This window comes from Miscanthus floridulus, chromosome 3 (genome assembly GCF_019320115.1).
Source record: "Miscanthus floridulus cultivar M001 chromosome 3, ASM1932011v1, whole genome shotgun sequence".
NCBI classification, from domain to species: Eukaryota; Viridiplantae; Streptophyta; class Magnoliopsida; order Poales; family Poaceae; genus Miscanthus; species Miscanthus floridulus.
In genome coordinates this window covers 41,838,791-41,863,985 of record NC_089582.1, presented here as the reverse complement: position 1 = coordinate 41,863,985, position 25,195 = coordinate 41,838,791, and the positions used below count along the sequence as shown (strand labels likewise).

Here is a 25,195-nt window from a genome sequence, read left to right as displayed (position 1 = left end):
GCAATCTTTGGTGGCGAGCTGAACCACGGGATAAATCCTTGTGTCATCTTGTGCTTATGTTGCTACACTTGTGTTCTTGTTGTTGTTGAGGTGATTTCTAGAGTTTGAGGGCGATCTACTTGTGTGTGGTGTTCCCACCACTTTTAGCTGTCGATCTGTGATCTACTACCTTGCAGGAAGCTAAGAAATCTACCCGATCTAAATTTCGTTGGGTAAATTTTGAGCTGTGAACTAATCTCTCCTGCAGGTGTGACAGTGCCACGCTCACAGAGCGGCTGTGCCGCGGTGAATTTGACTTCGGTTTGAGTTGAATTTTTATAGGCCTATTCACCCCCTCTCTAGGCGTACCAGAGATCCTACAAAAGGTGATCTGTTGCTCTCCTTTTGCAGGATGTTCTAGAAACTAAGTCCAATAAGAATTGGTTGTGTGCATATTATTAGGAGAAAATGTTGATCTTCTAAACTGAATTAAGACAACAAGAATAATTGTGGCAACTAACAAAACATGTGTGAAGCCACTTGTAATTTTTTTCTTTGTGTTACCATTGTTTTGTCACTTTTATCTAGGAGTAAGTCTAGACTCTAGAAGACCATTGTATTAGTGCCTCTTGTAGTATATGATTGCTTAACATAATGGAAGTTTGAAACTATTGCATTTGTTATCCCTTACGACTTCATTATCCCTTACGGCTTCATTATCATTCTTGTTGTTTCTTTTGTAGGACAGAAGCAGCAACATGCAATTTGTTACTCGTCACACTCCTTGGTTAGGAGGTTACTGGCGTTTCCAAGAAAAAAATTATTCCAATAGACTCAGTACTAGTATTTGTTATAAAAAATACTTTCATCCTTATTGGGTCTGTTGTAATTGACCTTTTTAGGACTTAGCTCATGGACACATTGTATGGAGTTATTCAATTTGGAGCCTCAACAATATGTGGCTATGCGTCTTGACTCTTGAGGTAGCTTCAGTTCAGTCCTTGAGGGACAAGAGAATAATAATAATGCAAGTTAATAAATTTTAAATTTTATTTAGTTTGCTTATTCCTGACAACACCCCTACTGGATGTACTGCCCGATGACCCTCAAGCTTTCCTTACAAGATGCAAAAGCTTCATTGATATATATTTTGTTATTTTTAATAAAAACTGGAATAGTATAGTACGTATAAAGGTTCGATTTTAAACAACTTAATCTATCTTCTCTTGGTCCATTTTACTTCCATATCTTACTATTGAATTTATGACTTCATCAGCCTTCTATTGAAGTACGTATTGCACTGTCAACAACTTTTAGGTCATGCCTTACTTCTCCTATGTTTGGTTTATGCCACGAGCTCAACGTATGGAGTCTACGTTACGTTTGGTGCAGCAACATATATCCTTTTGTACTATTTAACCTTATGCCATGCTCGATATTTCTTGTCATTGCTACAGGTTAGCGCTGTTACCATCATACGTGGATTGCTTCTTTATGTTGTTGTCTGGTTAATGTTGTGGTGTCGAGCTGTAGACCCAAGTCTAGCAAGAAAACGAAGTGCCTCTATCTTTCCATACTAACTGTTGTTTTGAGTATCGATCTTACTATATGAATAATAGACATGCTTCTTTTTTCACTACTAGTTTCGTGCACGTGCGTTGCTACGGGACAGCTAAACTTTTATACTAAAAACACACGGATCGCATGATGAGATAACAATACTATGAAATTAAATACCGAAGTTATAGTGACATTTAATTCAAAAGGCAAAGTTCATGAAATTAGCAGAGAACGTGGTGTCGCAGGCCCACTAACTCGACTGTATAAACTTTTCTGTGATTCGGCTAAAATAATGTTTTACATCGACATGAAGAAATCTCTGATATCCTTTCCGTGATGCGGCTAAGATAATGTTTTATGACGGCAAGAAGAAATCTTCGACATCCATTTCTTTCGTGCACCAATAAAGAAAATTTGCTAAACCGTGCAATAGGGACGATGATGTTTGAGAAGGGTGTCCAAGGAGCAGGGTTGGATGCTAACAAGCAGCAAACTAATAGCGTCACTCATACAACTCACCTGTTTTTATACTAACTAACAATGTTACGAGACACCGTTCAGATCAGAGCTTTAAACAGAACTGAATGAAAAAGTGTCTAGTTACAGCCTACAATTGGTAAACTAAACTTAAACCAACAGCAAAGGCAAGTGGGGGTCTCGGGAATAATGGTTGGTACCGTATTCAGGATAAAAATACAGTCCGTAAAGGATAGTGATCATCCATGAATGCCACCACACATCGCTTAGCTACTACAGTCTGCGATGCAAGTGCAAATCAAGCGTTGCTCGAATTTTCTTCAGATGATGAACAGTGAGCTCAAACACGGATTCAGCAATAAGATCAGTTGCAACATTAGGTGCATCAACAGGAGGTTACCTTTGGGCTGTCCCGCCCCTGCCGCACCGCCCTTGGCCTCACGCCGCCCGCTACCCGCCATCCCAGGCGCAGGGCCGCTTGTCGTCCTCGCTCCACGTCTCGAGGCGGCCGTCAGGGTCTGACACGTTGGACTTGAACACGATCACCCCAACACGTCGTCGTCCAGCCCCGCCCCCGCCGCGCCACCCTTAGCCTCATGAACAAGAAATGCATGCCCACCTGGCTGTAACAATCGATTGCTGCCTTAAAATCTTTGTCTTTGAAGGCAGAGTTGCCACGTTTCCTTGCATCCAACATATGCCTCATCTGCTGTGTCCATTCTTGAAAAGATAGCTGCAGAATGGAGAATGATGCCGGTTTCACATATCCTACAAAACAGAAAGATTGGAACCAGAATGCACTCATTTATTTTACCTCATTGTTCCCTTCATCATCTCTGTAATGTGCTGTAAATAGGATTTGATGGATGGCGGTTAGGTCCATTCTTGAACAGGCTTCTCCCATGGGAGAAAGAGGGTGTTGTGGAGTAGGAGGTGCCTGTGGCTCTTCAACTAGCTTTGGAATTCCAAGCATCACACAGGACAGTACCTGTTCCATATTTTTCAAGGTAGACGGCAAGAATCATCAGGGTCGTTTTGGTGTTATCCAAACACCCATGTCTTAATTATTCAGCTATGTTAAACACCCACACCCATTTTAGATTCCAATTGGTATTTGGCATCATGGCGCATCCCCAAAAGATGGACACCCGACACTAGTAGAGAACCTAGCTGTAGCCCCGGTTCTCAACCTCCTTTAATCCCGGTTTTGGAACCGGGACTATGCAATCGGGACTAAAGGTCTTGATTTTTAGTCCCAGTTCCTCCAACCGGGAGTAGAGGTGTTTACTTCAACCGGGAGTAGAGGTGTTTATTAGATAAAAAAAGTTATAGCTGTGGAGATTCAAACCTACAACCTCCCACTTCAGCTCTTGCACGCGTTACCATCTCACCTACCACCACATATCTAACTTAGATAAGATACGCTTTCCTTTTAAATTCAGTTTGGAGACACCTTTAGTCCGGGTTTGAGACATAAACCGGGGCTAAAGGTACCTTTAGTCTAGGTTCGTGTCTCAAACCGGGACTAAAAGTCACACTTTTAGTCTGGGTTCATGTCTCAAACCGGGACTAAAGATTCTGACACTGACGTGCCTCTGACACACCTCGGTAACCATTACAACCGGGACTAAAGGGTAGAATTAGTCCCAGTTTGTATTACAAACCGAGACTAAAGGTCCAGTCCTCCCTTTAGCCACGGTTGCAATTTTTAAACCGGAACTAAATACTTTTTGGCCATGGATGAAAGGCCGTTTCTCTACTAGTGCGAGCCCGACCCTGACACAGACACCCGCACCCGTGTCCATGTAGTGTGTTTAGAATTTTATGGTAAATCATACGCTTTTGTAAGAGATATAATATAGCTAACAAAAATACTAAAAACACTCGGTTTCACACATTTATCCAGTTTATCATAAATAATGTTCATTCAGCATCAACAATTGATTGGTATTGCAGAGGGTCAGATAATCTACAGGGCCAGTATGAGCAAACATTGAAAAGCATATAAAGCAACATAAAAAAAGAATGGAGCACACATTCTGTTCTGTAGCAGGTGGGGCTTGAGTGAATCGGTACAGATACCTGATCTCTGCATTTTCCTTCTCAGATTTCAATTATAGTTCAATGTTCGGATTCGGGAACTTCTTTGGTTGCTGCTCAAATCCAGCATATGAAAATGTCTTCTTGAACACAACACCATTCACCAGAAAAGAATCTCTCTAGGTACCTTCAGGAACCTAAGATGCATACAACAGGTATTAATGTCTTATCATGAAAAATCAAATGAATACTATATTATGTGGAATGCCTAGTATGTAAAGCCTGTAATCAAGGGCAAAATAAAGCAACGAACGCATCAGAGGTGTACTGAGCACCTTGACATATTTTGTAATTAACTTGATTAGCTAGGTGTTTCAGTCAAAGAAGTGATGCATAATGTATAATTCATGTCGAAGATAACTTTTTTTTGACAGCCAGAGACCGTGACGGATAAGGCACACAATCACCCGTTGAGTCTTAGAGTACTGCATAAAAAAATGGTCTAGGAATTTTCATGATTTAGTTACCTTGAACTCTTAGGCGTGCTAGCTGTGACGGCGTCCCCAGGCGTCTACAGATCGTCTCCAGGGCATTGGTGCAGGTGCATCACTCACCACAGCTGGACAGTAACACTGATCAACATTGGGTGCTAAACAATCTTTAAAATATTTACATTCACTTGCACGGTTGCAGTTGCACTGGCATCACTCACCACCGAGCAAACCAAGCCAATAGCAGATCCCAAGGCCTGAAACTGATCCGCGATCAAAGAAAAGCGCACAATAAGCAACAGCGCACGGGTGCGTGAGGGATGGCCTCGGCCTGAATCCTGACCAACGCCCCTGTCCAGGTCATTACGTGATTAAAAAATATAGTTACTAAATCACAGAGGAAACCAATACAGTGGTAGATCTATGTAATAGAAAAAAATCTTGGTAAAGTGTCAACTCTAGCATTTTGTGAGATCGAGCTTTCAAAACACATGAATACAAGAAAACAAGCAAATTATTCTTAGATGTTCACGCATAACCTGACCAAGGAAAACAGCACTAAAAAAAAGGATGTATAGGGAATCGGATTTAAATAGAGAAAATTCCTTCGTTGCCATTAAAAACTATAACAATCCATTCCTTGCCATTCAAAATTACATGTTTTCTTTACTGCCATCAGTTTTAGATTTTTCGTTCCCTCGTCGCCACTGATGTGACAGAGCAGTCACGGCATGACTTACCCGACGTCCAGACACCATCCGACGGTTCAAAAAGTACTTCTCTGTTCTCGGCAGCGCATTCACTCGTCTCCCCGTTTCCCAACTGGCCTCTTACTACAGCAGCGCATTCACTCGCTCCTCCTCCGGCTGTCGTCGTTACCCAAGCAGACCGCCTCGGCTCATCTCCGCCCCTCCTCTGTCCAAGGCAGGAGGAAGCTTGGCGGCGGCGGCTGCTGCAATGGTGGACGTGGACCGACGGATGGCCGGCCTCAGCCTCACCCCGGCGGGGCTGCGCCGCCTGTCCACGCGCGCCGCGGCACATCTTTCCTCCTCGGCGTCGGCTGCCTCCCCGCGTGCTGGCAAGGACCCCTACCTTGCGGAGCATGCCCGCGTCCTGCGGGCAACGGACCAGGCCCTCCATCCGCGCTACGTGCGCCGTCATGCACGCGCCGTGCTCCCAGTAGAAGTGTTTCTCGAAGGCCAGGAGGTTGTGGAGCACCGCCGCGCTGTACTCGTGGACGTGGAAGCACGGGACGCTCATCACGGCCACGGGGCTCGCCGGGTGTCGCCAGAACCACATGTCCAGGTCGCCACAGCTCGACGATGCCTCGCGGAACCACACCGCTGACCTCCGAAGCTCCATGGAGCAGGGGAACAGCCGCTCCGATTCCTTCTTGATCTTGAGGAGCGTCCGTCGCGTCGAGAGGACGAAGTACTTGTCCTTGGGCACGCGGGACCAGTGGAAGAGGTGCAGGAAGTGATGGAACTCGCCGCCGCCGGCCACGCTGTCGCCGGCGCGGCGCGCGCGCTTGGGGCACATGTCGTTGAAGCATCCGAGCACGAGCTCCTCGACGGAGTTCCGGAGGTTGAGCCTGGGGCACGACGCGGCGAGAAGTTTTACGGCTCCAAAGGGGACCTGGTTCTCGAGCATGAGCATGTCAAGCTTGATGTCGTCGGCATGCTGCGCCACGGCCATGTGCAGTATGAAGTAATCCTTGCTGATGGACGCCGCCCGCGTCACGCTGTCGGCGGCGTTGCCTATGCCGGTCTTGCTGAGCATCAAGCTCACCACCAGGACGAAGCAGCTGTCTAGCAGCAGCATCTCCAACAGCTTCTCCTCGTTCTCCAGAATCTCCACGGCGGCCCCGTCCGAGTCATCGTCGGCGCCGAACTCATCGCGGATGCGGTCGCGCTCCAGGGAGAGCACCGCGACGTACCCATCCACGTCGAGGCCGCACTGGTCCTGCAAGTACCGCATGAACGGGAGCTTGGGGTCATCGGGGAAGGGGAGGTCGTGGTCGGCGCGGTGGAACGGGCCTATGGCCACGGCGCACACCGCGTGCAGCGCCTCCACGGGCTCGCGCCGGGCGCACGGCCGGAAGATTGTTCCCGTCCTCTCGCCGAGGTACCACAGCATGGGCGTCCACGAGATGAGGTCTCGGAGCACCGTGCGCTCCGCCATCTGACGCACGCCGCTGCTCGTGCCGCTCTTCGACCGCTGCTTCCTGCCCTGCCGCCCCTGCCTCGCGGGCAACCCGGTGTTCTTCGTCACCGACAACCGCGTCCTCTGCGTCGGCCTCGACATCCTCCACTTCTTCACCCTCGACGCCTGCTTCCAGCCGCTGGACCCACGGGCGGTGCCGACACCGGTGGCGTCGCAGCAGCAGCACGCCAGCGCGGCCGCGCGCGACAACGTCGTGCACACGCCGCAGCCTTGACGCGGCGGCAAGGCGCCGCGCTGGATCGAGTTCTGGAGTGACGCGGCGTCCGACGGCAGTCCACCGAGGGGGGTGCCCGTGGTGGTAGATTGTCGGTAGACGGTGCATGTAATCAGGAACCAGATGGTGACACAAGGCACAGAGACAGCAATTTAGACAGGTTTGGGCCGTCTGATCGACGTAATACCCTACCTCCTGTGTCTTTGGTGTATTGTATTGAGATGTATACAAATTAACCTGTCCTCTAGGGGACCCTTGTCTCTCCTTATATACTCCGAAGAGACAAGGTTACAAGTAAAGTATCCAATTTGGTACTATTATAATATCTAGTGCAACTTGTAATCTTGATGTGTACGCCTTGATCTTACGGGCCGGGCCACCTCGGATGGTGCGGCCCATGTACCATCTTGTGGTACCCGGGGGTATATCCTCCACAGCTAGTCCCCGAGCGCCATATATTCTGATGCGACACACCATTTTAACCTTCTCCGAACAATGAGGCTTGAGTTCTTGACATCTCCGACCACCGTTGTCGCCGGAGAAGTAGGTTGTCCGAAGAATGTATGGTGCTCTTAAGAAGAAAGAAAAAGATTTCTGTCCCGGGAAGTGTGCCCACTTGTATTTCTGAAAAGAAATGTAAGTGCGTCTTGAAGCGTAGCATCTTTGATCATCAGAGGCGTAGTGGTCGAAAAACAAGCACATTCACCGCAAGGTGAAGTGTGCCCACTTAGTCCCCGAGCCTGGTAGTAGGTGACTTAGGCACGTGGTGCCAGAGTCTAAAAAGAATTCCCAGTTAAGTTGAGAATCCAATCGTCGTACAGGCGATACGAGATGCACCGGCAGGTGCATCATACCGATGTAGTCCCCGAGCTTGCTGGAAGGTGAGGTATGAGCCTTGTAGCAAGGTCTAAACGAGAAAGAATATCTCAACTGTATGCGAGTCACCAGTCGCATGTAGTTGAGACGCAAAGTCCCCGAGCTGTGGTCAGAGAGTGGTCAAGGCAGTCACCGAGCACAGGTCGAGGAGCGAGCGACGAAGTCCCTGAGCTGTGGTCGGGGAGTGATCGAGGCAGTCCCTGAGCACAGGTCGAGAAGCGAGCGACGAAGTCTCCGAGCTGTGGTCTGAGAATGATCGAGGCAGTCCCCGGGCATAAGTCGAGGAGCGTGCGACGAAGTCCCTGAGCCGTGGTCGGAGAGTGATCGAGGCAATCCTCGAGCATAGGTCGAGGAGCGAGCGACGAAGTCCCCGAGCCGTGGTCGGAGAGTGATTGAGGCAGTCCCTGAGCGTAGGTCAAGAAGCGAGCGACGAAGTCCCCGAGCATAGCTCAAAATTCCTAAAATATAAATATGTAGAATGGTAGTACATGATGTATAAAATAATAAATTATGGAGAAAAATCAGCGGTGAAGAAACAACGCTCAGCAGTCATTTGCAAATGAGCATGATGTGATAAAGCAGTTGGTGCTTTGTAAACATCAGTGTTAATGTGAAGTCTGTGTTTATACTTAATATAAATTGCCCGACCAGTTAGCATGTAGCTGAGTCTCCAGCCCTAGTTAGCCCGTTAACCATAACGCGGGGCGCGGAGCCCGTGCACGTGTAGGAAGAACAAAGCGTCGCTAAGGAGCCGCTGCCGACCACACATAACGCAGAGGGCAGACGCTCGTGCACGTGTAGGGAGGAGCTGGAGACAGGGCCTTTTCTGGAGACATCGAGCGTCAACATGACTGGTCAAGGATTTGCATTAAGTATAGCTGTATGTTATATTTAAGATTGTATACATGGACAAACGTTATTTGAAGAATAACTATGACGAGGACGTTGTGGAGAAACGTCATAATGAAAATTATATTAAATATAAATATTAGAAGTGTAGTTATCTTTGAATAGAAATCTGGTCGATGGCGATGAAGTCGTCCGGCCCTCGAGTTTTCTGACCTGCCGTCATGACGGTGGTCGCGGTTGTCGTAGCGTCGTTCTTTGCGGCGATCATCATTGCGACGTGGTCTGGTGATCGATGTGGTCAGAGCTCGGCGGAGCCGATCGGGACGTGGTCCGGTGGTCTGCTGGTCGGAGCTCGGCGGAGCCGCTTGGGACGTGGTCGAGGTGGTCTGGTGGTCGGAGCTTGGCGGAGCCGCTCAGGACGTGGTCGACGTGATCCGTGGTTGGCTCGACATGGCTCGCTTGTGGCTCGACGCGGCTCACTTCTGCATCGTCGTGACCCACTGGATGGCTTGAACAGCTTGATGTGGCTCGCTTGGCTCGATGTAGCTTACTAGATGGCTCGGCGTGGCTCGCCTCTGGCTGAGACCGCTTCGCTGTTGGAGTCGTCGTATTTGGCTCCATGATGATGGATACGTGCAAGTAGACCTCACGTGTAGTTGATTTGCTTCCTTCCGTGCAGATGTATATACGTATATACATGCTACGTATCTTGTTAGCTTTGCATGGCTTGGGTAGATCACGCGTCCTTGCTGCATGCAAAGCCGGAATTAACTAGAGCTTTTCAGATCTTGCATGCTGTCCATGGTTGACTCCGATCCGGTGCATGGCTGTGATGCCTGGGCCCATCGCGCGGCCAGAGCATGACTCTGTAGATTGAACCCACGTCGGGCCTCCTTGATTGGTCAATGATAAGTGTCGTCTGTGCAGATCCATAATCGATCGTGCCTGGTTGCTAGCCGCTCCTGCATGCAGCCGTGCGTTGTGATGCATGTCCATGCATGTTGATCTCATCTGGAGTTGGCTTCTTTTTTCTCACTTGTTCCTCCTTGGTCCCACTGATCTGGCTGATCCGTACAAGGTGGCCACGAGACCTGGAGCTATGCCGCCGACGTATAGCAGCTTGTAGGATTACTGATCACTCCCGATGAGATCTGTAGTGCTCGAATATTTCTTCGATTGCTCCAGTTTGCTCGTACGGCCGATTAGCATCTTTGATGGAAACATAGCTCCATGTTGCTTTATTGCTGGCCGCCGCTTGATCGTTGGAGTGCAGTAGATGCGAAATCAGATCCGTCTATCGAGGGATGCCGCCGCCAGTCGCCAGGTTGCCACGGATGAAGTTGGTGAAGAAAATCCCATCTGGTTTGCCAAAGGATCAGCACGCACACCCCCTACCTGGCGCGCCACTGTCGATGAAATATGGTCGGCAGTCCACCGAGGGGGGTGCCCGTGGTGGTAGATTGTCGGTAGACGGTGCGTGTAATCAGGAACCAGATGGTGACACAAGGCGCAGAGACAGCGATTTAGACAGGTTCGGGCCGTCTGATCGACGTAATATCCTACGTCCTGTGTCTTTGGTGTATTGTATTGAGATGTATACAGATTAACCTATCCTCTAGGGGACCCTTGTCTCTCCTTATATACTCCGAAGAGACAAGGTTACAAGTAAAGTATCCAATTTGGTACTATTACAATATCTAGTACAACTTGTAATCTTGATGTGTACGCCTTGATCTTACGGGCCGGGCCACCTCGGATGGTGCGGCCCATGTACCATCTTGTGGTACCCTGGGGTACATCCCCCACAACCGCCGCCGCCGCCGCGACTCGTCCTCGTCGAAGGCGTCCACCACGTCGTCGCGGTCCTCCGGGTGCGCATCGCCGCCGTCGGCGGCCAGGCGGTCTAGGATCCCGCACTGGGTGGACAGCTACCTTGACCGGCTGGGCCACGTGCTGAGGCAGGGCGGGTGGAGGGACACGGAGGTGACGGAGATGGTCGAGGTGGCGGCCTCCGGGGGGGTGTTCGACGGCGAGGAGGCCGCCCCCGCTGCGGTGGATTCAGACACGGTGCTCGACGCGCTCCTGCTCAAGGCCGACCGGTGCTCCGACTCGCTCCGGCGGGCCGGGTGGAGCTCCGAGGATGTGTCGAACGTGCTGGGGCTGGACCTCCGCCATTGCAAGGAGTGGCCGCGCCCCGCCATGCGGGTGCCGCCGGAGATCGCCGTCAAGGTCGAGCGGCTCGCGCAGTCGGTGGGGGCGTGCCCCTGACTGACTGACGGACTGACCCACCTCCCGCCGCCGTCACCACAGCCGTGGCAGCATGGTGACATCAGCCCAGCCGCCGCTGGGAGGCACTTTTTTGAACCGTCGGATGGTGTCTGGACGTCGGGAACGGGAGCGAAGTCACGCCGTGACTCCTCTGTAACAGCAGTGGCAATGAGGGAACAGAATATCTAAAACTAATGGCAATGAAGTGATCATATAATTTTGAATGGCAAGGAAGGGATGGTTATAGTTTTCAATGGCAATGAAGGAATTTTCTCATTTAAATAACCTGTGATCGTCACGTGCTTCCAAGTTAAAAGGGTTTAATGATTTTGCTGCTGCTCACACCAGGGCTGCCTACGCAGGCCCAGACGGGGATGGATGAGTGCAAGTAGGAAATACATCAGGGGATTGATTGGCTCACCGCTGGATACTGGGGAGGGCGGCGCAAAGCAGCAGTTTCACTGATGAGGGCGCGGCGCCACGGAGACTCGAGCGGGCAGCGTCGTCAAGATTTCGCGCCTTCTTCTCGTATCAGATTGGCCTTATCTGTAGGCGCAGCGTCGTCAAGACTCAAGACACCGCGCCGGGCGTGGTTCGTCGTGGACCGAGACGCAGCAGAGGAGCACGGAAGGGAAGCCTCCAGCCGCACGAGGCGGTGCGCGTTCGTGGGCGACGTACGCGAAGCAACGCACGGGAAGAAGGGAGAGCAAGAGAAAAAAAGAAGGGCCGCACGAGGAAGGGAGCAGGCGCCGCAATCAACGTGGTGCGCGGCGTTGTTTCCTACTTCAACACCGCAGGGAGGAACAACGCTGCAGGGATGAGGTCCCACCTGCCGGCGCGAGCAGCAGGGGAACGCATGGAAAGGCAAGGCAAACCGACGGAAGGATCTCGATGCACGTGAGTAACGCATGAACATTGGATGGGATGGGATGGGATGGGATTGAGAGCGAATTGATTTTTGCCTTTCTAATTTGCTGTGGCTGTTATAGGGATTGAACTGATCGTATGGAGCGAGTGCGCGTTGCCTTTCTGATCTGATCACATGGAGCGGCTTTGGTGTTGCACCTGTGGACGGAATAGTTATGAATGTTTTAGTCGTAGAGATAGAGATTGTCATTTGTTAGGACACACGGTATGAAATTGGTTACCACTTAACACCACTATGTTTATAACATCGTAAGTGTACATTGAGAACAATATCCTTTCTCCAGACCAACAAACTATTACTAACAAGTAGAATAGAGAATAAGTTACGTTGTTTTGTTCTTTGTAATGTGAACACTTATTTTTCGCGACAATATAGATAGATGGATTATTCTCTTGTACTATATCTTGTCTCCTTTGATTTGTTTATCGTCTTTATTTATTTTTTTCATAACTTTTGTATTGAAGCATGTTCCATTTTTCTTTATAGATAAAATTTATTTACTGACACGGTTCCGTAGAATTTGTCGATACACAATCGAACAAACAAACAGACAAATTTATACCATTATAAATACATACTTTTTCCATCCTAAGCTAAACGTGATTATAAAGTTTGGGGGAAAATAAGATTCATATGAGATGACAAAAATACCCCTACGTACAGCCCAATAAAATATGATCGTCACCACGCACAAAAAAAGCTCCATGCTGAACTAAGAAAAAGGAAGAGAAGGCTCCACGCCAGCAGAGCTGGAATATTTCAGAGAGCTGACGAAGGCCCATATAAATATTTAACCCACGAAGGCCCATACAAACATTTAACCCACGAAGGCCCATAAGGCCTGGCTCAACGAGCCGGCAGCCCGGCACTATAATTCCGCCTTCTCCCACCTGTCTCACACCCTCTCGCCAAAGCCCTAGCAGCCGCCCGGTGCTCCCTCCCTCCCTCCAGGTGGCGGCGCGCTCCCCTCGTCTCGCTTGTTCTTGCTCCTCCCGTCTCCCTCACTAATCGCTACTGACTTTTCGCTTGCCTGCTCCAGATCTCCCTTCGCAGCCGGCCAGGGACCCCTTCACAGCGCGGAAGATGGCGTAAGTTCCCCAGCCGATGTCTTTTCCTTGCTCGTTTCAGGAATCTTGGTCTGGTTAATGAAATTTCAGTTCCGGATTGGTATGCCGCTAGAATCGTTCTACTCGATGCGTGCTTTCCGGAACAGTCGCGGGTAGCAGTAGCAATAGCCAATAGCTCGGTAGATTAGTTGCGCTACTGTTGTGATGAAATGATTATCCTGCGACTATGCGGTCTTCCGATCTTGAATGATGATTGGGCACATCTACTGCCCTGGGTCGAGCTTCATAAAGGCATGTTCAGCTCATTTGTGCTCTAATGAAATTAGATTGTTTTGCAAGTGCGTTCATAACTTATGATTTGATGAAAATTGTGCAATTCAAGCCTCCAGTTGCTAGCAGGCTGACAAAACCAAACTGAGGTTTTGATGGCTAATTGGGCTATTAGTAAGCTTTAGTTTTCTGCAGGTTTGCCTTGTCTGTGTAGTTTAGTGTACCAATCTAACCAGCTGACAGATGAATGGTTTTGTTTCAATTGATTGAGATTATTATTATCATCATATCAAAGACTGTAAAAATGAACTTCACTTTGTTTGCTTTTAAGTTCTGCTGGCTTGCGACCTATGTCCTGTTGCTTGTATTATCCCAATGCCTGACTACTAGTAGCATTGAAATGTTTTATCTGTGTGCAGTATATGTTGATACTTTTATAGGTTTTGCATTGCAAATTTGTTTGATGTACTTAAAGCTTTTGGTTCCAGCCTTGTCAATTCACCAAATTGTTCTGATATGGCAGTGAACAGGAGGCCCCAGTCGCGGTCGAGGCACCAACCCCAGTTCTTGGAGAGCCGATGGACTTGATGACTGCGCTGCAGCTCGTGATGAAGAAGTCAAGTGCTCACGATGGACTTGTCAAGGGTCTTCGTGAGGCTGCCAAGGCCATCGAGAAGCACGCCGCACAGCTTTGTGTGCTTGCTGAGGACTGTGACCAGCCTGATTATGTCAAGCTGGTGAAGGCGCTCTGCGCTGAGCACAATGTTCACCTGGTCACTGTTCCTGCTGCTAAGACTCTTGGCGAGTGGGCTGGGGTGAGTTTGAGTATAAAACCTGTGCATTTTTTACATAGTATTATTGTTGCTGCCCAGGTAGTGTCACTGGATTACTCATTTTAACATTCATTTTATGACTTCCATTGCTCCAACTTTCGTTTGACAGGGAAAAATTTACTATTTTCTGTAAATGTGAAGCCTTTACATTTTATTTTTAGTCCATTCAGATGTGTTTCAATTTTCTAGAGCATGCCATTTTCCACTATGCTGTGTATTCTGTTGTATGAACTTGAGCCTTGATCGTAACAACCTCCACTTACACTCCTTGCAGCTTTGCAAGATTGACTCTGAGGGCAAGGCAAGGAAGGTTGTAGGCTGCTCCTGTGTCGTTGTCAAGGTAAGCATATCAATCACCTACTTTCCTACTACAATTAATTATTTTTGGTTTACTCGGCAGGTAACATGACATTTTCACTGTTTCGTTTCAATTACCAGGATTACGGTGAAGAATCTGAGGGCCTTAACATAGTGCAGGAGTATGTCAAGTCGCACTAGGTGTAACACGTTTCAGTAATACTCTGTGTTTGGAACTGGGCTTAAAATTATGCTTGCATCTGGGGCTTGCTAGGAGATTAGAACAATTTACTAGAAGAGCCAATGAGGATGTGGGCAATTCGGACATCTGAATTTTTTTGTTTATGGTGCTGTCATCTGGTTTTAATGCAAATCATGAAGAGCTGAGTTTATGCTTACTTTGCCGTTACCTTTTTTATGTTTATATCCATGTTCCATGGTGTTTCATGTTTATACTCTCTGGGTTGCGATTGCTCTTTTTTTTTTGTCTTATTTGATTTGACAAATATGTATGTGCTCTGCTCGAATGCAGTGCAATTTACACTTTCCTGTGGTGCTTTTTATTAGGACAGTCCATAGCATACACCAGTTATGAAATCATTATGCGTGATCTTCATACCACCACGAGACCACATTGCGAAGGCACTATGGAAATCTGTTTTTAGCAAATTAAATCATGTTTGAACTGCCATTTCCTCAAACATGAGAATGGAAAGCAGAGGGAAACGGTTGAGTGGTCAGACAGTGTAACATGCGATACGATGAAGGGTAGGAGACTTCAACCCAAAAAAAAAAAAACTGGTTATTGGGGGGAGATATAAAACATGTCTTGGAATTTTGAAGGTCTTTCCTTTAGCCGAACGAAAAAATCTAATCCCTAATATGAAAAATAGTAGATTGAGGAGGTCTTAGAATTTTGAAGGTCTTTCTTCTAGCAGAACGAAAAAAATCCAATCCCTAATGTGAAAAAACAGTGGATTGGGGAGGACCGGAGGAGAGGTCTCTCATTTATTTGAGGGGTGGGAGGCTATGATTTGATGGACTGAGAAAAAAAATTTCTTATTGAAGTTAGGTTTGGGAAATTGTTGGAGCTACGAGATCTTCAAAATAACAGCAAACGTTCTAATAGAACCGGAGAAGGGACGATATTTTTGAAAAATATAATGTTAAATCTGAGGTGCAGCTTGGAAACACATTGACCATAGAGTTCTTGGCATGCTAGAGAGTAGAGGAGTGCGACATTGGTTTTTGGACGCGTTTGGTTCTTCTGCTTGCCTCACCTATCTGAGCGAAGGAGGGGGCGTTTGGATCCTTCACCAGGGCTCACCTTACCTTGCTGGGTGAGAAACAACAGAAGAGATTGACGTTTGGTTGACAAGCTAGCTGCCTAGGGGCTTGTGTAGGCAAGCAAAATCGTTGCTACAACCAGAGAGCCAATCCAGCTCGCTCGGGCAGGCAAGGTTGTTGGAGCTTGTGCTAGTGAGGCCAGGCAAGCCTAGTTGAGAATCCAAACGTGCCCAGAGTGTTTGGTTCCTTAACTAGGTGGCCTCGGGGCTAGAGTTGGCAAAAATTTCGCTTTCTTCACTCGCCTGATCTGGTAAGGTAAGGCTTGCTGGCATTAGCGAGAAAAGACGGGGCTAGGCGTGCCCTAGCCATGAAAGTCTGAAACCAAACTCTCCAGTGCACCCCTTGCCCCTCTACTATGAAGCTGATGAGCCTCCAACCATCCTTCTAAACCTCCAAACTCTACCTCGCGAGCAGTTTAAAATCCTACCGGGCGCCGATGAGTATAAATGTCCATGCAGCCCGAGGCACGATGACATGACACGAAGCACGTTATTTTGGCCCGGCCCAAGCACAGCACGGCCCGATGCTCAGCGGGCCCGGGCTGGCCTGGCCCCGGTGGAGCAAGCCGTGCCTGGGCCGCTCCTCAGGCACGTGGGCTGGCACGGCACGGTCCAGTCCACAGAGCGCGGCCCGGCCAGCGGCCTGCTAAGCCCCCACCCCCAAACCCTAACTCCCTATCTCCCTCCCTTTCCGTTCCCCTCCCGGGCTCCCCCCGCGGCCCCACCCCCTCACGCAGCCCCCTCCTGACCTCCCCACGCTGCTGTGCCGCACGCTCGCACTCGCTCCTCCTCCTCTCAGTCTCTCACCTCTGCGCTGACGCCGCGGACGCCCCTCCCATTCCCTCGCGTTGGCCGTCGGGACCGGGACGTCTCCTCCCTCTCCTCAGTGTCCTCGGCTCCTCGCGCGACCTCTCCTCTCCTCGCAGCGCCGACGGCCTCTGCCTCTCCCTCTCCTCGAGCGATGTCACTGCGGAATCGGCCTAGGCCGCCGCAGGAGCGAGCTCGCCGGCCCCCAGCTCCGTCCGAAGCCAGATACTCCCCTTCCCCCTCTCTCTGGCTGGTCGCGCTTCCTCGTGGGCCATGGGCCGGGCCAACACGCTGGATTGCGCGTGCTTCTCGGCCCTGCCCGACCCAAAAAACGGCCCAGCAGGCTGTGCCTGGGCCATAGGTCAGGCACGGTGCCTGGCCCGACCTGCTGTGCTGGCCCAACCCCCATCGAGCCGTGCCTAGCCCGGGCCCGGGCCGTGCCGGACCGGGCCGGCCTGTTGGACATCTATACCGATGAGCCTCCAACCATCCTTCTAAACCCTCGAACTCTACTTTGCGAGGAGTTGGAAACCCTACCAAAGGAGCAGTCCATAAGCCGCCAATGAGCCTCCAACCATCCTTTTTAACCCTCAAACCCTACCTGGCAAGCAATTAGAAATCCTATCAAAGGAGCATTTCATGAGGAAGAAAGACAACATTGTTGGAAACCCTACCAAAGGAGCGGTTCACGAGGAGAAAGACAATGTGGCATCGTTGTATTGGCCAGAAGACTCCAAATCACTCGAGTGGAATGAAAAAAAAAGGAACGAGAAGCAGGGGAGCTGCGAAAGGCGGGAACGGATAAGATAGCAACAATAACAAGGCCGCGCGAATCTGTTCTTTCTCCATTCTCCAATGGCCGCCGCCGCCACCACCGCCTTCTTTCCCTCCATCCCGAGTCCTCGGCCCCGCCTCGCCGCCGCCGTCCGCCGCCCTCCGCCCATCTTCACCGGCGCCACTGACGCCGTGCCGCCGCCGGAGGACGAGGACTCCAGCGACGACGACGCCGAAGACGCCGGCGCCTCGCCACGCAGGAGCGGCCGCAAGGACCGTCGCCGCGCGGTGCGCATCGCGTGGGAGAAGCTAGTCCGGTGGTCCCGCTCCTGGCGCCGCCACAACCGCAGCGACGTCCTCGAGACCACGCGCAAGGTAGACGCCCACGCACTTTCTGGGCTTGGATTTGGATGCGCGCTTCCTTGCAGGATCTGATTGAGAGAAGCTGCCTCGCCGGTTTCGCAGGTGGTGGTTCTCGGGGGAGGGTCGTTCGGGACGGCCATGGCAGCTCATGTGGCGGCCAAGAAGGCCGATCTAGAGGTGGCAATGCTGCTCAGGGACGACCTCGTCTGCCGGTCCATCAACAACAGACATGTCAATTGGTTGGTAACCTCTGCTGCCTCCTTTCTTGATCCATGTGGTAGAATACTTTCTTAGGTTCTTTTTGCACTCAATGATCATCTTGAACGAATAGATACTCAGATTATCGACGGGCAGGGCAGGTCGTCAGACATAGTGATATCAGCCTGTTCTTATTAGGACCAATTAGGCAATGGCACGTTTCGGGTTTGGAAAACTAATTTTGTGTGCACTTAGCCGTTACCGTACATCAATTTGTGCTGCATCCCATCCTCACTCCTCAGAGTCCATATTGCATAGTTGTACAAAAATGTATGGGCAATGTTTCCAACGCATATGAGAATTTGAAAGGAAATCTCATCTCGTTTAAATTGAGTAATTGACTTGAACAAAGTGCATGAAAAACTGTAACTGAACTGTTTTCTCTTCGATATAGCCATTTCACCAGCGACATGATCTTGAGATGAATATGCTATATATTGATGGTTTATTACAGTTTATGTATGATAGTACTAGATGAGTATATATAACCATAATATTTGGCTTCACACAAAAAGGAGGAAAAGAAGATACAACAATTTTCTAATGTGTTCAGAGTGCTTCAGACACCTTCTTATATAGAGTGGCCCCATCATGAACTATGTTTGGTGAACACTATTACAATGTATCTGAATTACACCTTCTGCCTTTTTACTGCAGCAAGTACTTAGCAGAACACAGATTGCCAGAAAATATTGTTGCAACAACTAGTGCTGCTGATGCTTTAGCAGGAGCTGATTTCTGCTTCCATGCTGTTCCGGTTCAGGTATTCACAGTTCTTTACGAAGCATTATGCTTGTTGCAGATATTTCGTCCTTTTGACTCTGATACTTTCTGTGGCAGTTCAGTTCATCCTTTCTTGAAAGTATTTCGACACATGTTGATCCAAAGTTGCCATTCATATCACTTAGCAAAGGGTTGGAACTCAATACCCTTCGGACAATGTCTAAAATCATCCCACGAGCATTGGGAAATCGCCGCCAACCATTTGTTGTTCTGTCAGGACCATCATTTGCTGCAGAGTTAATGAACAAATTGCCTACAGGTCTGTTGATATTATTAATATTGTTAACCTGTTATGTCACTTTTTTCAAGCTTAATGTTGATGCTGAGTTATTTGTACCTGTATTCCTTTAAACTTCTTCACATATCTGTATATGAAAGAATAAACGATGGATTTGAAGACACCAAAACAATCCTAATAATCAGAAAATTCCGAGAAAAGAAAAGACAAAAAAATTCCGAGAAACTCTCCATAATCAGGAGCGAAAGCAGAGATTCTGCACTGCTTATCTTTTTTGGTCCAGTTTTTACTGTATGATGTTGTATGGCAAATGCAACTGTACTTTTAACTACTGTTTTTTTCTTTCTTGAAAACATAACAAAAAGCAAGTACAGGCGTGCAACTGTATTTTAACCATAGGTATCAGGTGGTACAACAAATACAACTGTATTTTGAAATCTAGCCATGCAATTGTGCAAGCTATTCCACTAGTGTTTGATGCTCACTAGCCTTTGAATTTCTTTCTTTCATCAAGCACATGCAAGCTCTCAATTTGGACTGAAGTTCATTGTCATTCAACTTTTAATTGTAGCAATGGTGGTGGCATCCAAAGATAAGAAGTTGGCAAGTTCTGTTCAACAACTGTTAGCTTCCCCAAATTTGAGGATAAGCACATCAAGGTAAACTGCCTAGCTCCATGACTTCATTACAGAAGATACAACAAGCTACAACTGCATGAATGCAAAAGTGCATGCCATGTAGGCTCTGTTCGGCTGATGGTTTCTGCGGCTGATAAGCCGGTTGATGCTGTTTGGTTGTAAGAGAAAATCACTGTACCATGGCTATAAGCAGTTCAAACGAACAGGGCGTAAGAAGATGAGGTGGAAGATGCGTGAGCAAAATGAAACATGGATTTTTTTTTGTTTGCTCTTCTTACTATTTGATTTTTTTTTGTATGAGAGAGAGAAAAGTTCTTATAGTTTAAATTCGGTGGCATGGCATTAGTTTCTGAACTATTAAGACAAGGGAAAAGTGTGTGTGTTACTACCTGAATTCCAGAACAACATTCAATAAAGGAAAATTTAATGATTTTCTTCAATTTTCATCTTAAATTGACTATTAATCTAAAATTTGCAACTAGTACATTCAACAGCTCAGCATAAGAAATAGTTTTCCTTTGCTACCACACAGTTCAATGTTAGTCTTAGGAGCAATCTTGGGAATTTCTGTTGCCTGAGAAACTTTTGTCCAGCTAAAACTATCCCAACTAATAGGTTATACATGATATACCGTACTAACATAAAGAAGTGTGATGAATGTTTCTTCCACTGATAACTATTTATGATTTTGTACACATTAGGAGTTAGGTTAGTAGAGATTCATTATTTTGATTATGACAGTTCTGGTACTTCAGTGACCTGTGATACTGAGAAAACATTAGGCAAATTTTTTGAATGTGACCTATGATACTTCAGTGATGTTACAGGAGTAGAAATTGCAGGTGCCCTGAAGAATGTTCTTGCAATAGCTGCAGGTATAGTGGAAGGTATGAGTCTTGGAAATAACTGTATGGCTGCCCTTGTTGCTCAAGGCTGTTCAGAAATACGGTGGTTGGCAACGAAGATGGGAGCAAAGCCAACTACTCTTTCTGGTTTGTCTGGGTCTGGTGACATCATGCTTACATGTTTCGTCAATCTTTCACGGAATAGAACTGTGGGACTACGCCTTGGTTCTGGCGAAACGCTTGATAAAATCATGAGTTCTATGAACCAGGTGTGCAGAATTCCTTCCATGACATCAGTTTATGCAGAAGATGTCACCTACTCATCTGTATAATCAATCTGTAATTAGTGCATTTATCTATCTTTAGGTTGCTGAAGGTGTATCAACTGCTGGGGCTGTCATTGCATTGGCTCAGAAGTACAAGGTCAAAATGCCAGTCTTGACAGCAGTAGCACGGATAATTGATAACGAATTAACTCCAAATAAGGCGGTTATGGAGTTAATGAATCTTCCTCAGGTATGCCATTTAATTTGAGTTTCATTACAGACTACCAAATGAAACTGGAGTACTTTGTTTCACAAGCACAGCCATCGGATCCTTGCTCTATTTAAATTGTTGTGTTTGGCTAGTGGCTTCACATTTTTTAACTTGTAAAATTGAAACAATAATCAAGCAATTTGTCTAAACAACCACATAGTCTTAAAAGAAGAAAAACAAACTTGTCTTCTCCTGAAATCATTCTTCATGTGTTGTCTGTGTCTTTTATTATTGTGTTCCAGCGACAATGTTTTGATCATGAGAACAGGCGTTCTTGTTGGCTATTCTGACTAAACAAAACAGATACCCACTTCGTTTCGATGCTTCTAGTTTAAGTAGCGATAGTTTGCCTGGAAGGTTGAAACACACAAGGATTTCTCTACTGCTATCTGCGCATTATAGTAAATAAATTAGACACCCACTTCGTTTCGATGCTTCTAGTTTAAGTAGCGATAGTTTGCCTGGAAGGCTGAAACACACAAGGGTTTCTCTACTGCTATCTGCGCATTATAGTAAATAAATCTACCATTAGTCTTGTTTGAATTAGTAATGAATGACAACATGTAAAAAAATTCTTTTACAGGTGGAGGAAGTCTAACAAGGCTAGCAATGGAGTTTTGCATTTTTCTACTTGGCTCTAAGGGGGTGTTTGGGACTGCTTCACAAACTCCACCGTGGAGTAGCTCCACAGAAAACTGGGGCCTTGTTTAGATTGCAAATTTTTGCAACCTGGACACTGTAGCACGTTTTGTTTGTATTTGACAAACTTTGTCCGATCATGGACTAACTAGGCTCAAAAGATTCGTCTCGTGATTTACAACCAAACTGTGCAATTAGTTATTTTTTTTACCTACATTTAATGCTCCATGCATGCGCCCAAAAATTGATGTGATGAAGAGAGTGAAAAAACTTGGAATTTTGAGGCAATCTAAACAAGGCCTGGAGTTTGTGGAGCACCTCTTTTGGTGCTCTCATAACTCCACATTTTTTACTCGAACAGAGTGCGTGTAGCTGAAATCATTTGGCTGAAAAACGTGCAGCTTGGGCCCATGACCGACCATATGAAAAATCTGCCAAAGACCATTTACTTTTTTGTACCATTACATTACATTATTAATGCAAAAGTGATATCCAGTAATGGTGGTCCTTAGCAATTTCTAAATTTCGGAACACATTTTCCTCTCCTTGTACACCGGCAAAAGCTTTACGGTGACTTTTGTTTTGAGGAGGGAAATGTTCTCAAGCTCTGGCATTAAATTGGAAGGAGATGAGGGCCATCTAAAGCGGAGCACTAGCCGGCAGCCCGGCATCCATGTAACCTAGAATAATCCTAAAATTATACTCGCTTAGCTATATATTTAGACATAGCGTATGTCTGAATACATAGCAATACACAAACAGACAATATGTATAAAAAAAATCCAAAAAGACTTAGAATTTAATTGGAACTGTGGGAGTGCCAAACAATGATGCCGTTTTAGAAAAATTCTAAAGTACCTTTAGAATGTTGTTTTAGTGTCCAAGAGCATCTCCAACATTCTTTTTTAATCTACTTTGTAAGTTCTCATTTGGAGAGATATTCGAATAAAAATCGCTCTCTCTCGATATCTTTCAACAACTTTCTCTATATCTTGTTCGATAGTTTGGAGAGCGAAATAAGAAATAGATGATTGGAATATTTAGAGATCTAGTTGAAAAAAAAACGGTTGGAGGGAATTACGGTTATTTGGTGTTGCATCAACTCTATTTTGCACTAGTCTTTCCTCGAAATTACAGGGGGATAACACGCGTGCTTCAGTGGATTTTCTTTTTTTTAAAAAAACTGGGATATTCATTACTCAAACGCTAACTGATCGTTAGCAGCAATTACACGAATGTTCTCAGGAAAGGAACTTATTGTTGTAAAATATATGGACTCTATCCTAGGAAGGAAAGGAAAAGAAGAAATCATAATCCTAGTCCGTTTGTATATGGGCTCTTACCAAACTCTTAAACCTTGGTAGGACTATACATACGTGGGAGCTCTATGTTGTAAGCACGAATATTCAGAGAAATAAAGAATAGTCTCTCTATCTTTTGTGTCTATGTGTTCTACTTTCATCTACTATGTTGATCATGAGAGACGGAGAGGGAAAGTTCATAACCGTTGGCAACATGTTTTATAACACGTTATTAGCACGACAAGCTTTACGTCGACATTGCTGTTGAAGCCGCCGCCAATCTTCGACGCCGATACTTTGTGCCGATGTCCTTGCCGCGACTACTTCGACGACGTCGACATCTAACGTTGTTAGCGGAACGGATCTGCTATCTCTATCTGTATCTAATCTACACTGCATCGACTTGCATTGTCGCCGTCAAGCAGGCAGTTCTACAATAATGTTAAACGTCCTATGCGATATATATCTACTAACCACTGTCCTACGCGGCACGTGAAGTATATCAAATTGACATCCTCTACGGGTATGACAAATTGCATCCAGCATATTGCCGTTTGCCCTTACCAGCGAGTCAGGTATTGTTTCCTTCATAATCATGGTACATATCGTATATAAAAGTTTTGGAGTGTGTGTGTGTGTATATATATATATATATATATATATATATATATATATATATATATATATATATATATATATATATATATATATATATATATATATATATATATACACGGTAAGGCTGTTCTACAGCTGGCCATAGAATAACTTATTCTATGGCCACCTTGATTTACGATAACGTTTGTACCAATTTACGATAATGACAATACACATTTACGATACATAGGTTACTATAATTCAAGATGATACTTACCATAATACTATAGTAAATCACTTATGAGGGAGTTACCATAATCTCGTAAATTAGTATAGTAATTATCGTAACTCAAAGTGGCCATAGAATAATTTATTCTGCGGCCAGCTACAGAACAGTACGTCTATATATATATATATATATATATATATATATATATATATATATATATATATATATATATATATAGAGAGAGAGAGAGAGAGAGAGAGAGAGAGAGAGAGAGAGGGGGAGTATATTCAGTAGCCAGCTACAAAATAAGTTATTCTGTAGCCACTTTCATTTACGATAATTTTATATACTAATTTACAATAATATCAATGCACATTTACGATAGTTGGGTTACTATAACACATGATGATATTTTTACCATAACATTATAGTAAACCACTTAATAATGAGTTACTATAATTTCGTAAATTAACATAGTAATTATCGTAACTTCAAGTGGCTACAGAATAAGTTATTTTATAGCCAGCTAAAGGGTAGCAGTTATATATATATATATATCCTTACATCTATCTGGGGTAAATTAAAAAAACACGAAAAAGAGAGCATGGCAGCAGCGATATTGTTCCTGGACTCCTAACTAAGTAACTAGCTTAGCTTGCATGTTCTCATCTGGAACACGGCGCTTTCCATAGCCACTATCAGCAAGCAGTTGATGGCCGCATGACCGTCACGCAAGTACTCGCAGTGCACACCGCCGCTGCCATATCCTCGATCTCGAGCAACAATACCTGCAAGCCGCCGAACAACTTCGCACCCGGGCATCACGGCCCGCATGCCGCCACTCCGCGCCCTCGGACGGGCTGCACCACTGTCCGCCATCCGTGCTGCATCTATAGCAGTTGCTGCCGGCCACGCGTACGCTCGAAGCAGTTGCTGCCGGCCACGCGTACGCTCGATCGCGGCCCGTAGCTGCTACCCCTCTCAACTTGCAGGCATCGTACGCCACTCCTTACTGGATGAAAACGGTATGGATATTTTCCGACCGTATTCAAAATCGAATCCGTTTAAAGAGATTGAGATGTGTCCATATCAGAGTTCGGATATCCAATATCCGATACCGTATCTGTATCCGAATATTCAAATCATATATTTATGATATCGATATCCAATCGTATCCTATCCGACATAGTTGACACTATCTGTATTCGAATCTGAATCCGAACAGAAGTATGAAAACAAATATAATATCAATGATATCCGTCCGTATTCGATCGTTTTGATCGCTACTCCTTACCCACCTACATGGCGCACGCGCCACTACGCCAGCCCCGCAGGCCGCAGGGCCTTTCTCCGCGCAAGCAGCCGCGGATGCGTGGCGATGTCGCCACGGCCAGGGAGAAGGAGATAAGGCTACTAGGGTCTATAGGGATGAATCTCTACCCGTCGGGTTTTGTTCTCGGCTCACGGG

The 25,195-nt window shown here is 46.7% G+C and overlaps 3 protein-coding genes and 1 pseudogene across 5 annotated transcripts; 3 read left to right on the top strand and 1 right to left on the bottom strand.

Moving 5' to 3' along the window:
• Positions 1-2,466: 2,466 nt before the first annotated feature.
• On the bottom strand, positions 2,467-6,707 carry LOC136543610 (uncharacterized; the record flags this gene model as incomplete). The annotated part of the gene is made up of 5 exons (XM_066536003.1): positions 2,467-2,603; positions 2,647-2,784; positions 4,244-4,253; positions 4,730-4,810; positions 5,427-6,707. Coding segments are annotated over 5 exons (1,647 nt in total), but the record flags the coding sequence as incomplete, so codon positions are not given.
• A 4-nt stretch (positions 6,708-6,711) lies between these two features.
• Positions 6,712-11,177, top strand: LOC136543609 (uncharacterized; annotated as a pseudogene).
• A 1,591-nt stretch (positions 11,178-12,768) lies between these two features.
• LOC136545536 (small ribosomal subunit protein eS12) lies at positions 12,769-14,770 on the top strand. 2 transcript variants are annotated; one of them, XM_066537541.1, is made up of 5 exons: positions 12,769-12,856; positions 12,945-12,993; positions 13,766-14,057; positions 14,350-14,415; positions 14,514-14,770. In XM_066537541.1, the coding sequence occupies exons 2-5, from the start codon at positions 12,989-12,991 to the stop codon at positions 14,571-14,573; spliced, it is 423 nt and encodes a 140-aa protein (XP_066393638.1). In that variant the 5' UTR covers positions 12,769-12,856; positions 12,945-12,988; the 3' UTR covers positions 14,574-14,770. The 2 variants fall into 2 exon arrangements, with proteins under 2 accessions (XP_066393638.1, XP_066393639.1); XM_066537542.1 differs by having other exon boundaries at positions 12,854-12,993.
• A 2,497-nt stretch (positions 14,771-17,267) lies between these two features.
• LOC136545535 (glycerol-3-phosphate dehydrogenase [NAD(+)], chloroplastic-like) lies at positions 17,268-21,910 on the top strand. 2 transcript variants are annotated; one of them, XM_066537538.1, is made up of 8 exons: positions 17,271-17,674; positions 17,765-17,901; positions 18,578-18,683; positions 18,761-18,962; positions 19,513-19,600; positions 20,396-20,693; positions 20,791-20,940; positions 21,545-21,910. In XM_066537538.1, the coding sequence occupies exons 1-8, from the start codon at positions 17,381-17,383 to the stop codon at positions 21,557-21,559; spliced, it is 1,290 nt and encodes a 429-aa protein (XP_066393635.1). In that variant the 5' UTR covers positions 17,271-17,380; the 3' UTR covers positions 21,560-21,910. The 2 variants fall into 2 exon arrangements, with proteins under 2 accessions (XP_066393637.1, XP_066393635.1); XM_066537540.1 differs by lacking the exon at positions 21,545-21,910 and having other exon boundaries at positions 17,268-17,674; positions 20,772-20,907.
• The last annotated feature ends 3,285 nt before the right edge of the window (positions 21,911-25,195 follow it).

Bases quoted from the DNA above. Each gene is read 5' to 3' on its own strand.
- LOC136545535 (XM_066537538.1), top strand. From the start codon at position 17,381: ATGGCCGCCGCCGCCACCACCGCCTTCTTTCCCTCCATCCCGAGTCCT. The intron at 17,902-18,577 runs GTTGGTAACCTC...TTTTTACTGCAG, and splicing joins AACAACAGACATGTCAATTG to CAAGTACTTAGCAGAACACA. The intron at 18,963-19,512 runs GTCTGTTGATAT...TTTTAATTGTAG, and splicing joins AATGAACAAATTGCCTACAG to CAATGGTGGTGGCATCCAAA.
- LOC136545536 (XM_066537541.1), top strand. The intron at 14,058-14,349 runs GTGAGTTTGAGT...CACTCCTTGCAG, and splicing joins CTCTTGGCGAGTGGGCTGGG to CTTTGCAAGATTGACTCTGA. The intron at 14,416-14,513 runs GTAAGCATATCA...TTCAATTACCAG, and splicing joins GCTCCTGTGTCGTTGTCAAG to GATTACGGTGAAGAATCTGA.